The sequence below is a fragment of the Podarcis melisellensis genome (genome assembly GCF_964234715.1).
Source record: "Podarcis melisellensis genome assembly, chromosome: 1".
In the NCBI taxonomy this organism is placed as follows: domain Eukaryota; kingdom Metazoa; phylum Chordata; class Lepidosauria; order Squamata; family Lacertidae; genus Podarcis; species Podarcis melisellensis.
Window position 1 is genome coordinate 1,573,786 of NC_138528.1, and position 15,782 is coordinate 1,589,567.

Genomic DNA, 15,782 nt, shown 5'->3' on the forward strand with positions numbered 1-15,782 from the left:
AATGGTTCCAGGGCTGTTTTCCTGTGCTGTTTCAGACATGTTGTTTATATATTTATGTACTGTATGTGTTTGCTTGGTACATTTATTAAATACTGTATATAAGACCTTAGATTTTTTATTTCACTGGTTAGCTGCACCTTTCGGTACCCACGTGGGAAACAAAATTCTGTGATGATTTGTAAAAACTCGATAGTTCAGTCTGGCAGGTAGCACCTACACTCTGGAACTCCCTGCCTATTAATGTCAAGCAGGTGCATCCACTGTCCTCTTTTCGGTGTCTGCCAGGTACATAGAATCAAAGAATTGGTGGAGATGGAAGGGACCCCAGGGCCATCTAGTCCAGCCCCATGCACTTCTGGGATTTCCCCCCTTGGTCACCCATCCAATTCGAAACCATGCTGGCCCCTGCTTATCTGGCAAGGCAAAAACAAAAACAGGATAAAACATAAATTACTGATAGATAGTAAGGAAAGAGGGGGATTTTCCTTGCCAGACTTGGTTTATTCGGAAATTTGTTTTTTTGTGTGTGTTTTAATTGCAATGTGTAATTTTTGTCGTGTTGGAAAATCAATAAAAAGCCATTAAAAAAACAACAACTATTGCAGATTTTTTTTAAAGAAGTGAGTGAAAGTTCATATGATTTTGACTTTGTTTCAGCCTACTCTCTTGCCGCTTCAAACTCCCGTGCGTTTCAACTTACGGCTGTCCATTACCTTCCTGATACCGCTCTCTCTTTCTTGCAAACGAGGCTGTGGACGGGGCGAACTTCATTGAAATCAAACTTGGGTCGGGAAACAGGCGGCGTCACCATGCGCTCGGCGCATGCGCTGCCGGGCTCCCCTTCACCACGTGAGCCTCTGGGGAAACCCCGCCCAGGCGGCCGTCCGGCCAATCACGGCGCGCAGCCGACCGGGGCGGGGATGGCGCGGCTTTTTGAGGGCGGCCGAGCGGCCGTTTCAAGATGGCGGCTGCTCCGCCCGGCGCCGCTGCCTGAGGGGAGCTGCTCGTGAGGGGAAGGGGGCGGCGGCGGCATGAGGGGCCGCGGCCGGGGCGACCGGCAAGCGACGCTCTTCCAGGTGTGGGGGACGCCGCCTGCCGCGGCCGAGGCCCCCGAAGAAGCAGCCGAGGAGGAGGAGCCGGGCCCTCCCTCCCCGGTGGGCTTCGCGGGCGGCGCGGCGGGCGGCGTGTGGCTGTTCCCGGCGGGCGCGGGCGCGGAGGAGCGCGGCTACCAGGCGCGGGCGGCGCGGGCGGCGCTCTTCCAGAACACGCTGCTGTGCCTGCCCACCGGGCTGGGCAAGACCCTGGTGGCGGCCGTGGTGCTGGGCAACTTCTACCGCTGGTTCCCCGGAGGGAAGGCGCTCTTCCTGGCGCCCACCAAGCCCCTCGTCGCCCAGCAGAGGGACGCCTGCGCCGCCCTCATGGCCATCCCCGCCCGGCACATGGCCGCCCTCACCGGTGAGGGGGCGCTCCTCCTTATTACTGTTATTATCTATTATAAAGAGGCGGGGGGGGAGCCCAAGGATGGCCCTCCTCACGGGTCACAGGAATTACTATTATTATTATTATTATTACTCTTGTTACTGTTATTATTGATTTAGTAAAGCTCTGACCAATTTAATTACGCAATAACGTGGCAGTGGCCCAGAGAGCCACAATAAATGTGACAATGTGTAGCCCTGGAAATCCCTGAGTGTGCTTCTAATGGAGAAGTTATGGCAACCCGTTGCTTTATGAAACCGATGATTTTGTAAGTTGCCTCCCCCCAAAATTGGGGCAGAAATATAACTAATATGTGAATCACAAAGATACAGCTGTAAGCTAGAACATAAATTGCTACATGGTGCAAATGGCTGCACGTAACACAGGTTTCCAACATGCACACTAACACATTGTAACAGCACATGGTGGGAATCAGAACTTAATCAGCAGAAATTGTGTGTGTGTGTGTGTTAAACATGAAATGAGGTAATGATGTGTATGATTGGTGAAAAATGAAATACTTCATTTGAAATTTTATAAATACCACTGCCTGGACCACTGGGCAGGGTTGCAGTTTTGCGGAACAATCTGACTGTAACCTATTGCTTTGCAGTAAACAACATTGGACCCTTAACTCCTCGTGTTTCTGAGTTTTATTGGAATAAACTCAGGAGATAAGCTATTTTCTGGCTTACAACAATAATAGTAATAATGAACAGTGGGGGTTAGGAGCCTAATAATAAAACTAAATAAATAAATAAAATTTATTCCCCTTACAGGGGCTCAAGGCAGTTTACGGATAAAATTAAGAACAGCTAAAAACTTAGGGAGACAGTGGAGGAATAAAAACAAGTGGTTGGAGAGTTGCAGCACCTGTCATGGCTTCAGAGGTTGATGAGTTAGAGACACGCTTGGGGCAGAGGAAGGCGTACAGTTGCGCTCCTGCAGGTGCACCAGGGCGTTTCTTCTCCGCACTCCTCCCAGCATCACTCCTCCTCTGGTCACTGCTGCGGATGCAGGACCTGATGGTTTTCAGGCACTGCAGAGGTAGGCAAGGGAATCTCAGCTAAAAAATAATAATCAAAGAATTATAGAGCTAGAAGGAATTTCCCTTGGCCAGATTTAGTTCTAGGGCAGTTCACAATAAGCATCTGGACCAAAGTCTTCTTTTCACATGTGAAAATATGTGCCATTTTTGCCTTTTGCGCCAAGATGCTCTAACATGGAAAACTGGCCTTTGTTTTAAGTGTAAGAATGGATTTGTTGGCAGCAAACACTGCTGAAGCGTGGCCTTAGAATCATAGAGTTGGAAGAGACCACAAGGGCCATCGAGTCCAACCCCCTGCCAGTGTGAATCGCCACTGAAACCATTGTGGGGTTTTAGACGCCTTTCTAAATGCTTGCTTGTGTTGTTTCAGGAGGTACCCAAGTGGCTGATCGGAAAGAAATCTGGCAAAATAAGAGAGTTTTCTTTCTTACGCCTCAGATAATGGCAAATGACCTTTCCCGTGGAGTGTGTCCTGCAGTGAAAATTAAATGTCTGGTTATTGATGAAGCCCACAGAGCTCTTGGAAATCATGCTTATTGTCAGGTAGGGTGACTGCTTGCAACTTGAAACATAAGTGTTTAACTATAAATTTAAATATGTGGTAAGGTGTTTGATTATGACTTTCTGAGGATTTATGTATGTCACATCCTTACTTTAAAAGTGATATTAAAAATGCCATGATGCAAGGGGTTCAAGAAAACTGTTAATTTTGTTAAAACTAACCAGTTCCCAGCCTAGTTGGTTCCTAACTGAATAAGGTTTTGGAGACCAAGTATTCCATTCTGAACAAGTGGAAGAGTAGTGGGAAAATGAGGTTTGTGTCCTGAAAGGTTGTTTTTAACTTGAAGTCTTTCATATGCTGTATTATGCAGAAAAAAGCACTGTACTTTTGGGTTTTCTTATTGCAATATTTATAAGAAGTTTAGCGGCAGAAGTATCAGAGGGATGCCTGTCTTGTGCCTCTAGATGGCTCTGAGGTCCTGTGATTTAACTGGGAAGCAAAAGCTAGCTGTCTCAATCCCCAGTTCACAGGTCACCGTAAACAAGTAGAGCATTGCAATCAACATGGCTTTCTGTGCTGCTGGTCTCTTTCTCTTAGCATATAGAAGAAACCAACCATGGACCCTGGATTAGCATTGCATCCAAGCCAGGAGATATTGTTTGTTCTCTCCAACACGCCCCCCCCATATGTCAGAAACAGCAAGCCAATGAAAAATAAATAAAATGCTGCTCTGATGAGCTTTAGGTGTGAACTAGGAGGGCTTTTGCATGTCATTTGGGAGCCTGTCTTGCAGAAATTTGTTTTTCGGATACAGTAGCATAACAGTGGCGATGAAAGCTATTTCTTTCTTCAGGTTGTGAAAGAATTATGCAAATATACGCGGCATTTCCGTATTTTGGCTCTAAGTGCTACTCCTGGCAGTGACACAAAGGTAATTCAAGTCCTGTTAATCCAAGGACCTGGGGATGAAGGGGCTTGCTTTGGCATCCTATGCCTGTTTAAAATGTGGCTCTTTTTAGGAGGAGGGCGTTATTGGGTTGTTTTTATTTTGATTATATATTTTGTGGTTTTTATGTTGATCTTTTCTGTGAACTGCCCTGAGACATCTGGGTATAGGGCGGTATATAAATTCAATAAATAAATAATAATAATTTATTATTTGTACCCCGCCCATCTGGCTGGGTTTCCCCAGCCACTCTGGGCGGCTTCCATAGAAACCAAAAAACACTAAAATATCACACATTAAAAACATCCCTGAACAGGGCTGCCTTAAGATGTCTTCTGAATGTCAGGTAGTTGTTTATTGCTTTGACATCTGATGGGTCGGCGTTCCACAGGGCGGGCGCCACTACCGAGAAGGCCCTCTGCCTAGTTCCCTGTAGCTTTGCTTCTCGCAATGAGGGAACCGCCAGAAGGCCCTCGGCGCTGGACCTCAGCGTCCGGGCAGAATGATGGGGATGGAGATGCTCCTTCAGGTATACTGGGCCGAGGCCGTTTAGGGCTTTAAAGGTCAACACCAGCACTTTGAATTGTGCTCGGAAACGTACTGGGAGCCAATGCAGGTCTTTCAAGACCGGCGTTATATGGTCTCGGCGGCTGCTCCCAGTCACCAGTCTGGCTGCCGCATTCTGGATTAGTTGTAGTTTCCGAGTCACCTTCAAAGGTAGCCCCATGGAGGGCGCATTGCAGTAGTCCAAGTGGGAGATAACTAGAGCATGCACCACTCTGGCGATGCAGTCCGCGGGCAGGTAGGGTCTCAGCCTGCGTACCAGGTGGAGTTGGTAGACAGCTGCCCTGGATACAAAATTGACCTGCGCCTCCATGGACAGCTGTGAGTCCAAAATGACTCCCAGGCTGCGCACCTGGTCCTTCAGGGGCACAGTTACCCCATTGAGGACCAGGGAGTCCTCCACACCAGCCCGCTCCCTGTCCCCCAAAAACAGTACTTCTGTCTTGTCAGGATTCAACTTCAATCCATTAGACGCCATCCATCCTCCAACCGCCTCCAGGCACTCACACAGGACCTTCACCGCCTTCACTGGTTCTGATTTGAAAAAGAGGTAGAGCTGGCTATCATCTGCATATTGATGGACACCCATCTCGCTGAAGCCCCCAGTCAGCTGGTGTTCCACTTGCACCATCTGTGGCACCTCTGAATGCCAGCTGCTGGCAATTGCGAGTTGGGAGAGTGCTTCTGTCCTGCTTCTGTCCTGCTCAAGGCCTTTGGGACAACTGGTTGGCGGGTGTGAGAACAGGGTGCTGGACTTGCGTCCTTGTGATAATATTATTAATCTAACCTAGGGATGTAAATGTTACAAGACATAGTGCAGGCCTGTCCAATAGCTCAACAACTTTGGTCCTTCTTTCCCAAAAAATCTCAACTCTGGTCATTCCAATGGGTACATCACTGCCTGTTTATTTATAGTGGGAGCAGATCTCAGTCTCTTGGAAGTTGGACACCCCTGATACAGTGTAATATATAATAACATATAGTATCTACATTAAACGACAGTGCTACCTCCGGTTGCGAACGGGATCCGTTCCGGAGGTTCGGCTGGATCCCGAGGTTTTCGCAACCTGAGGATCACTGTTACACGCATGCGCGTGGCGGTAGAGCACTTCTGCGCATGCGCGGGGGGACGGACACTTCCGGGTTTACCTGAAGTTTGCATTACCCGAGGGCAAGGTAACCCGAGACGCTACTGTATGCCCGATTTTTACTGTGCTAACATGATGCTAAGTAAAATACAGGCAGATGGTGACTTTTTACCATTTCTTTGCAGGCTGTGCAACAAGTTATTTCCAACCTGCTGATTTCACACATAGAACTATGTACTGAAGATTCTCCTGATATCCAGCCTTACACTCACCAGCGGCAGGTTGAAAAATGTGTTGTTCCACTTGGGAAGGAGCTGGCTGAAGTTCGTAATGCTTACATCAAGGTGAGTCAGAAACTTCGTATTGTGTGGGTAAGAATGGCAGCAGGCAGGACTTCAGAGCAGAAATGGTGGTGAAACATTTGTTGAAAGCAGCTTGTTTTTATTCTTCTGAAGAGGTGTCTTCATTTGTTCTGTGAAACTGGATTTGTTTTTGGATTTGTTTCCCAAGTGCTGCTTTAATCTTTCAAAAATGTCACTGGTACCTGATTGTGACAGTTGTTTTTAGTCTCTCACTAAATGACATCTGAGTGGACGATTCTAGTGTTGGCTTCCTTGTAAGAATGCAGTGAAGGAACCTCAGGAAACTGTCACCCTGTTTTCCTTAAGTGGGTCCTGTCCCTAGGAGAAAGTGGCCTTTGGAGCTCCAATCTGACCAGTGTATATTACATAGCCATGAACTGGGGTTGGGATCTTCTGCTGGCAGGGATTATGGGCATTGTCCTGGTTTTTCTTAGGTGCTGAAAAAAGGCAAGTGGCATTGTTGCTTTGTGTGTGCGAGTGGCTTCCCAGAGGTGTCACAATGCTTTCAATTCAGTCTCAGATGAGCCTGTCTTGAAATGAGGCCAGCATTGTCGAAAAAAGCCACACAAAACATAAAAGTGCATTGAGCAAGTCATAGTGTGATGCAGAGGTATTTCAGGCCACTTTTACTGTCCTCTACAGAGGTTTTGTTTGATTTCTGTGTGCGTTTTAGCGGAGTCTACCTTGAGGCTCTGTGTCTGTGTAGGGTTAAAGACGGGTGTGCTGTGACAGATGGGAGAACAGCTGCAGAAGGAGCAGTTCCTTTCAGAGAACTTGTAGAGGCCAGTTGTTCAACTTTTTTTGTACTTGTGGGTGCTAAATGGAATTGGTATGATACCTCCCCAGGTTGGTAGTTTACAAGCACATAGTGGCAGCTGCTCTGTAAGCCCGGGGCATGTGGGCTATTGAAAATAGTTTCTGAGGATTGCTCCATAACCCGAGCTCCTTAATAATAGAATTGTAGAGTCGAAAGGGACCCTGAGGGTCATCTAGTCGAACCCCCTGCAATGCAGGAAACTTTTGCAATGCTCCCACCTGACTGGGGAGGAGGGCCAGGTGACCCTAGACAACTATATTGCCAGGTTCCATGCCCATTTCCTATCTAATATGACTTGCTGAAATTAAAGTCTCCGTTCCATGTTATCCAGGTTGTACAATGCGTTCCTCTTCCAATACAAGTAATTTTACTGATTATTTTTATAAAATTCTGTCTGTGGTGTTGAAATAGAGGAAGGTATCCAATACAAGTGGGGAAACTGAGAGCAACAAAAGTTCACCTGGACGCTTTGCTAACATTTTTTAGAAAAAGATGCCGGTGACTTAACTAATATATCAAAATTGCTTTTAGGTTGCAATCAAATAGTGTGTAAATTTACGAAATAATAATAAACTTGGGATAACACAGAGCAATAAAGTTTTTATTCATGGCAACTTCCAACAGTAAACAAAATATGACGTATATCTTTCACAGGTAAATTAGCAATTAGGATTCCAGCTTTATTATTTCTAGACTTTAATTAGTTTTTTTAAATACGACTTACAAAAGATTTCATTTTGTATCCTAGCTGGCTAAGTGGATAATTTCAAAATGAGTAAAAACATGGTATTCTCAGAATATGAAATTTCCTTCTGATAATCCTTCAAATTAAATACCAGTCAATCATTTTATTTGCTTCTGGGCTAGCAAAGTTTAAACTGTGCTGAAGGTGGCTTACAACATGTAAAAAATACATAGCTACAAACATCACAAAAGTAGTCATAAACAAAACATCAAAAAGTACACAACCAAACTGAACAATTGCCATACAAACTCTATGAACCAAAATAAAGATACAAAAAATTTACAGCAACACCCCACCTCCAACAAAACCCTCTAGAGTCTGTTCAGCAGCCTCAGCTTTTGTAGCTGGAGTCAGTCCGGGCCTTGCCCTACCAGGGCAGGTGGGAAAAGGCCTGCAGGGCAGGGAACAAGTCTTCCAGGACTCACAGCCAAGATATCAACAATGTATACAGTCATACCTCATGTTACGTTTGCTTCAGGTTGCGCGTTTTCAGGTTGCGTCCCGCGGCAACCTGGAAGTACCAGAAAGGGTTACTTCTGGGTTTCGCTGCTCGCGCATGTGCAGATGTGCAAAATGACGTTATGCGCAGAAGCGGCGAATCGTGACCCACACAGACACGGGTTGCGTTCTTTTCAGGTTGCGAACGGGCCTCCGGAACGGATCCCGTTTGCATCCAGAGGTACCACTGTACAATAAAACACTATTTCTGTTGATAAAGGAGGTAGCAATTTCTGTTCACCTATAGTAGATATTCAGAAGAAAATAGTCAATAGCATTGTATCTATAAAAATAAACTTGTGTAATAATGAGGAACTTGTGTAATAATGAGGACTGTTAGCATCTGCTAGGGTATTATTTGCTCACAGACAATGCAGTTCATTTTGGTGGAGCTACCTCTGTAGCCTCTCTCAAATGAATGGCGATTGTGTAGCATCAGATAAAATGTTCAGAAATTGTGCAGTTTTACCTACAACTTCAACATCCATTGAGTTAGTGAAGCACTCTTGCATGTCAGAATAAATACTGGGAAGAATCACAGATGTGTAGAGTTGGGAGGGATGCCAAGGGAACAGAACACTTTATTTCTCTTAATACAGAATATCTCCTGTGTCTTAATTTTGGTGAAAGTGCTTGAAATCTTAGTGACTATACATAACTGAAGCAACAACTAGGAAAAACCCTTCAAAACTGGCAACAGACACTCCAAGTTTGCCTTCTTAATAGCTGAGGAAGGAAGCTGGTTTGTCTGTCAGGCTATGCTGGTGGAATGTGATATTCGTGTTTTCTTAGGAAATAGGCTTTATAAAGTTAATGGCTACATATCATTCTTGATCATTCCAGCTAGCTGACTAGAGTTCACCTGCGTGTTTCATGGGTGATCCGTCAATGGAACTTGGCTGTCTTGTAGCTCAAAAATAGCCAGCTATGGTCTTTCAAGAAACCATATTTCGTTCTGTCGATTTGTAGCAGCTGGATTTGTGTATCCTGCAACTATGAAGGTATCTTGCAAACACAGCTCAGGACTCTCCAGAAGTTCAGCCAACATATTAATTTCTCTTGCAATGGACGTTTCGTTGGTGACTCCTCTGAAGGCCCTGTGAACAAGCCATTTTAAAATAATACTTTATTCGTTTTAGACTTACAGCAATCCCTTGATTGTAGATTGAAAGACATCAACAAGATCCCTGAAGTTACAAACACTAGAAACTACCCATTTCTCTGTTTATATTATATATGTGCGTGCGCGCACACACACACATATAAAAAGTGGGCTGGGGAGAGTGTTGAGATTGTTCGAGGCTGAATTCTGCATGCCATGTATCATTCTCAGTGCTTGTTGATTTTTGTGTTTGTTTCCACACAACTATTTGATACAGATATTCTGCAGTTGTAATCTGGTGTCCTTCCTCCCATGGGAACCCAGAATAGCAAACATTTCAGTAATGAAAATAGAATTTTAAATACATTTAGGGTGAGTAGAAGGCAGCTCGCATAACCAATCTTCCCCTTCCCCTCCAGCGGGTCTGGGCAACCACCTTTGACCCTCTGGAGAGGCTTTTGAGTGGGGCTGGGGGGGGGGTGTAGCAAGGGGCTGCAGGGAAGAAGAGGGAGAAAGAATTAGTTGAGTGAGTTGGATACAATCCAGTGATTTCAAGACCGAGATTTTAGTTGGTGTGTATCTTGGTATCTATAGTTAAGCTGCTTTAGAAGCCCAATACCAGGATACAAATGTGCTTAAACAAACATATCCTGCTTTTTCATCAACTTAAAAAAAATATCCAGAAGGCACTGTGTAGCTGGAGCCAAGATACCTGACAAGGTCTTAACACTTGCTTGGTTTTGTCTCAGACTGCTCCTTGCTTAATTAAAATTAAATAGCTATCTATAATCACACATTTGCCTGGTTTGTCACACTAAGCCAAACTAGGCTCACTGGGAGTGTGAGGGTTCTCAGAGGGTGAGGTCAAAGGGGCTTAGCTCCTTTCCAGGTGCATGAAAAAACCATGGTTACAGCTCATGGTTAGTGAGGAGAGTTTCACCATGTGCACCAGTTCAGACAACATGCAAAGCCTTGGTTTGGCATGATGTGCAAACCTTCATGGTCATTTTATTTCTAACAGCAATAACCTCCCACCCCAGTGACCCCTAAACAACACTCCAGCTCAAGATTCTGTTCAGCAGCCTCAGCTGCAGTTGGAGTCAGTCCAGGCCCTGCCCTCTCATGCCAGGTGGGAAAAGACCAGCAAGGCAGGGAGCAGCTATTGCAGGACTCACAGCCAAGGTTAAGTAGCACAAAGGAACCATATCACTTTGTATATTTCAAGCTGCAGTTAGGTTTGTAGGACAGTGGGAGCATGAAGGCTTTGCTCAGTCTAATTCCAGCTTGTGTTTGTAGTCTTAAACTGTAAGTACTGTAACTACATGCAAACCAGCTCAGTACATTCTTTGCCTAATAAACCATGAATTTATTCAGCCAAGATTGTTAAGTCTGAACTGGGCTTCACAACTGTAATGACAGAACTCTAAGCAAAAGTAAACATGAAATGCTGAGTATTTGGATGAAAGGATTTTGGTTTTGAATTGTTCAGTGTTTGGAATGAATCCATGGAAAACAATGTGTCATGATGGTGAGATTTTCAGCTAATCAACCCTGGCACTCAGATAGGCAACTTTTGATTCTTACCTGGCATAAATAATGGTTGGAGGCCACTCTTCAATGACAACATCCGGATCATTGGGTGCAGGTGGCTGTTCTTGCAGCCCACTGGGGAGGTAATATGCTACAGTCACAAATCTCGTGATGCCTGGAGTGCTCTCACTGGTGCGAACTATGGTTGCAATGGGAACAGTCATCCCCAAGTATAGGCCTGAGGAAAGCATATCGTCATTAGTAATTTCCTGACATTACCCGTCAGCTAGTTGTGAAGTTAAATCATACATGCGGAATCAAATTTTGCAGCCTTGGGAAATTTTGCATTTGGGAATTCTCCTTGCAGGATCAAATGGCGCATTTATAAGTAATGTGGTGCAGTCAGAACAAAATATGTGTCTAACAATTATTTACCTGATGAATTCTGCTGACAAATGTATCTCATAATCTTCATGAATCCTAGGCATATGCTCTGTTCATACTGCTTTTCTTGCACTTTGACGCAAGCCCATTTCGCCTTTTCATAGTGGCGTTTTTCATAAAGAAGATTCCCAAGCTGTAAAGTTTCAAAAGTTGCTGTTATTATTATAATTTATTACCCACATACCACCACCCTAAGGCAAGTTAAAGAGTTAACTTCCATGAGGAAGCGGCAGGGGGGGAATATTAGCATTAGCTGACCATTACTTCATGCCTTTGAGGCCATTTGTGCATCAATTGACAAAATACATTTTTAGACCTCTGCAGTAGGGTTAGAACATGTTAGGTAGGGAACAATTTTTTTTCTTTTAGAGCACAATTAAAATTGGGAAGGAACAAAGAGAGCTTTTAAAAACTAGTTTTAAGACCACTTTCCATTCACTAAAATCTGACTGCTTGTTAGATATACAAAAGTAGAAGCCATGCCTGTTTCTCTGCCCGCTCTTGTTATAATGCATGAAGGTGTATTTTAATGAAGAGATGATACCTGTTCTTTACGGGCTATCACAACAAATGGAACACTCTCTCTCTCCTGAGGATGGTTATTTCTGGTCAGCTGTTGGATTGGCTCTGCCATATCTGTAAAAATGTGATTAAATTGTTTATAGAAGTCAATATGCCTGATTCACATATGAAAATTCTTATGTGGGTGAGAATAGAACACAGGTAGTAAGAATAGAACACAGTTTGGAAAAGGCTTGTTTCCAAGATACACTGATATTTATTGGACTTGAGAACAACCAACTAATTTTCTTTTGAAGAAAAATTAATTGCAATATTTGCATAACTTATTTTGACTGGACTATGTGACTTTTAGTTCAATGTAATGCATTAGCAAGGGACACAGGTGGCGCTGTGGGTTAAAGCCTCAGCACCTAGGACTTGCCGATCGAAAGGTCGGCGGTTCGAATCCCTGCGGCGGGGTACGCTCCCGCTGCTCGGTCCCAGCGCCTGCCAACCTAGCAGTTCGAAAGCACCTCCGGGTGCAAGTAGATAAATAGGGACCGCTTACCAGCGGGAAGGTAAACGGCGTTTCCGTGTGCAGCTCTGGCTCGCCAGATGCAGCTTTGTCACGCTGGCCACGTGACCCGGAAGTGTCTTCGGACAGCGCTGGCCCCTGGCCTCTTAAGTGAGATGGGCGCACAACCCCAGAGTCTGTCAAGACTGGCCCGTACGGGCAGGGGTACCTTTACCTTTACCTTTAATGCATTAGCACAGCAAATATGTACAAGACATAGACATTACAGACTGGTGTGGATGACATCTCTGCACATTTCAGATCTCTGCTCCATTAACTAACCTTTAATTACTATAACACAATTGTGTTGCTAACCAAGCCAACTTCAAACCACTTCTCCATTGGGGAGAAGCAGTGGTTGGTGCCATGTTTGGTTCACATGGCTCTGATTTTTGCTGTGCCATCGAATGCTTAAGAGGTGGGCTATGTTACAACCATCACTGAAGCAGTTTGTTGTCACCTTATGACCTTTCATTGGTGTTTTAATAATTCGGCATGGCTTGGAGGGAGACTTCTCTGACACACACACACACCCCATCAGAGGGCTACTGATCGTCCATTAAACCTTTCATTGTAGGACGACACTTATGTCATAGGTGTGTTGAGTTACGATAGAATATATTCATCTCTTGAGGCCAAGTGGCTGAACAGTCTTTGCCTTGTGGAAGGTAGTAAACACCTCCCACCCCAAAGTAGCTTGGATGCTTATGTCCCCTTGCAGTGTGGTAAGCAGGATTTTGCCATTATGTGCTAGAGCATTTGTCTGCTATTTCCCTGTAGATAATAGTTCTAGTTTCTCTTCAGCACTACTTTCTGTGGTCTTAAGTTCTGGTAGGCAGAGTATCCTGCTCCATTGCCATAATTTGATGCGCTTCCGCCACCCCAGACTCCCCTCAAAACTACTAATGCCCCATGCTGGGTTTCCTTGCAGAGCATTTTTGAAACCTTTGGCCAGCTTCAGCCTTCACTGTAGTTCTGTGATGTCAAACCAATAATCGCATTAAGTGTCAGCCGGGGTGTGTGTACTAAGATGGTTTTCAAAAAGGATTAAACAATTAGTGGGAGATGTATCTGTCAGTGGATATTAATCGTAATAGCCAAGGATGGAGCATCCAATTTTGGGAGCACCAAAGATCACATTTGCAGGTGCTGGGGGCAATGATCATCTCTGGGGAGGGGCTTAGAGCATCTCTTTTGTGTGCAGAAAGTTCAATCCCTGGTGGCATCTGAAAGGATCCGGACGGAAGGCGATGTGAAAGACCTTTCTTTACCCTAAGACCATGCTAGCTGCTGCCAGCCACAGTAGATCATATTAGCTTGGGCAACTAGTATGAGGTGTTCCTTCTACAGAGCTGGGCAGGGCATCACCCGTTGTAGGCAGATTACTGGGCTAAACTGGGTGGTTCTCTTACTCAGCAAGGCAATTCCTACTGCAGACTTGCAGGGCAACACTGGCCAGTGCACAGTCCTACACAAAACCACTTTGGCACACCGTCTCTCCTCGCCCTTCCATCGAATGAACTCTCTGGAAACTCCATGGTGGGAGGAACTAATTTCATGGCTTGGAAACACGCTGCGTGACAAACATAAACAAGCAGGTGGCAAAAGGTTTTTGGTAGAAAGTATGGTGTCCATGCTCCGCTTTGGGGAAGCAGGTGCCCATCCTGTTGTAATTGTAAGAAGAGCCTGCTGAATTAGGCGTTTGGACCATCTAGTCCAGCATCTCACAGAGGCCTGTGGGGAACACACAAGCTGGATTTGAGCACATGAGCATCACTCTCCCCTCCTGTGGCCTCCACCAGCTGACATTCAGAACTGCTGCTGCCTCACTGTGGCTAGCAGCCAGGGTAGCCCTCTCCTCTTCCATGAATTTGTCTAATCCTCACTTCATTCCATCCAAGTTGGTGGCCCACCCTCCCTGTGTCCTATGGGAGGGAGTTCCACGCTGCAACTCTGCACTGTGTGCTCTTTTATCGGAACTGAACCTTCCAACATTCAGCCTCATTGGATGCCCATGAATTATATTGTACGGGGAGGGGGAGAAAAACTTTCCTCTCTGTCCACTCCTTGCCATGCCTAGTTTTGCAGGCTTCTCTCCTGTCGCCTCTCACTTGCCTTTTCTCTAAACTAAAAACAAACCCAATGCTGCCGCCCTTCTTCAGGGCACCGGCTCCATCCCCTTGCTTAGATTCCCTCTACCAGCCTAAAGTTCCTCCTGATCGTGAATGGGAAACAGCTGGCGAAGACGGCAGCCTGCCAGGGAAGGGATCCCTTCCTATCGCTCCTGCTCCGCGGAGCCCGTTCCTTGCAAGCGCTCCCTGTCCCTCGGGTGGCGAGCGCCTTTGGAAGCCCGGAGCAGGCGCTCGCCGGCCAGCAGCCCCCCCGCCTTCCCTTCCCAAGCTAATCCTTGTAAAACCGAAAGCCCCTTAAGGCGCTGGCGAGAGGCTTAGCCGGCCGGGGCGCGAGTGAGGTCCGCGCCTTTTGCGCGAAGGCGAGAGCGCGGCTGGCTGCCCCTGGCTTACCCCTGGGCACGTCCACGCGGTGCCCGCGGCCCACGCTCTGCCAGTAGCTCAGCAGCCGCTCCTGCTCCTGCTCGTCGCCGGCGTTGTCCTCCAGGCTGCTGCCGTACGCCGAGTCCGGGCAGCCGGCCGCCCCCAGCGCCGCCGCCTCCGCCTCGTCCCCGCCGGCCGCCCCGCCGCTCTCCAGCTCCTCCAGCGTGATGGCGCCCGGGGGGGCCGGGTCGCCGCCGCCGCCGCTCAGGCGGCAAGTGCGCGCTTGGCTCTCCATGGCCGGCTGGATCGCGCGGAGGCGGCGCTGGCAAGTGCCCGCGCCCGGGGCGGCGCTTGCTTTCTTAAGCTGCCCTGCCCAGCGGAGGGGAGGGGGCCCGGGCAGCCGCGGCGACGCCCTCCAGGCACGTCGGAGTCGGGAGGGAAAGGGGACGGAGCCTGCAGGTGCCCGGCTAGGGGCGAGCCTGTGCCCCCCAGCCCCGCTGCCCAGGGAACCGGGTGATGGGCACTCCCTGCCCCGGTACCAAGGGGCTCCCAGCAGGCCCCCCACCCCACCCCCAGGAATGGACGGGTGGTCTCCTTCCTCCGCCGCCGCCACCAGCCTACCTCGCAGGGCCCTTGTGGTGAGGGAATGGAGAAGGGGAAGAAGTGCGTGCACCGCCTCCGAGGAAAATGCCATAAATGAAGCACCCCCTTCCAATGTGCATTTCAGTCGGCTGCTTCTGGGCAGATCGGACTGTGAGCCTTTGTTCTTGCTTGTCCCGTGAAAGGGAGGCAGAGGCAGCAGGGTCAGCCGCCCAGGGCTCTGCCCGGCCCCTGGGCTTCAGTCAGCAGACTCGAGTATGGCACCTTGAGCTCCTTGGAGGAAAAAGCGAGATATAAATGAAATAAATATAAACAAATAATAAAGGCAATGAAAGTGTGTGTGTGCTCAGAGTACTTCTTATTCCCCATTTCCTGTTGGCTACCTTGCTTTCTGCTTTGCTTTGCTTTTCCATAGGTGAGGTAGAGGACATTCCTTTGACAGAAGGAAGCTCCTCTGTTATTTTTGAAAACCTTCCTTTGTTTGTGGGGT

General features: G+C 47.0%; 2 protein-coding genes across 2 annotated transcripts in view; one reads left to right on the forward strand and one right to left on the reverse strand.

The window, feature by feature from the left end:
- The first annotated feature begins 1,010 nt into the window (after nucleotides 1–1,010).
- The window catches only part of FANCM (FA complementation group M), a 49,159-nt gene continuing 34,387 nt past the window's right edge, over nucleotides 1,011–15,782 (forward strand). The window contains exons 1-4 of the mRNA XM_081908542.1: nucleotides 1,011–1,455; nucleotides 2,898–3,070; nucleotides 3,883–3,960; nucleotides 5,813–5,971. Of these exons, the coding sequence (XP_081764668.1) occupies nucleotides 1,032–1,455; nucleotides 2,898–3,070; nucleotides 3,883–3,960; nucleotides 5,813–5,971 (834 nt within the window). The 5' untranslated portion in view covers nucleotides 1,011–1,031. The remainder of the gene's footprint in view (nucleotides 1,456–2,897; nucleotides 3,071–3,882; nucleotides 3,961–5,812; nucleotides 5,972–15,782) is intronic.
- LOC309371940 (heme-binding protein 1-like) lies at nucleotides 7,387–15,013 on the reverse strand. The gene is made up of 5 exons (XM_081915074.1): nucleotides 14,723–15,013; nucleotides 11,670–11,761; nucleotides 11,117–11,258; nucleotides 10,736–10,919; nucleotides 7,387–9,146 (listed from the first exon to the last, which is right to left on the reverse strand). The coding sequence occupies exons 1-5, from the start codon at nucleotides 14,985–14,987 to the stop codon at nucleotides 8,975–8,977; spliced, it is 855 nt and encodes a 284-aa protein (XP_081771200.1). The 5' UTR covers nucleotides 14,988–15,013; the 3' UTR covers nucleotides 7,387–8,974.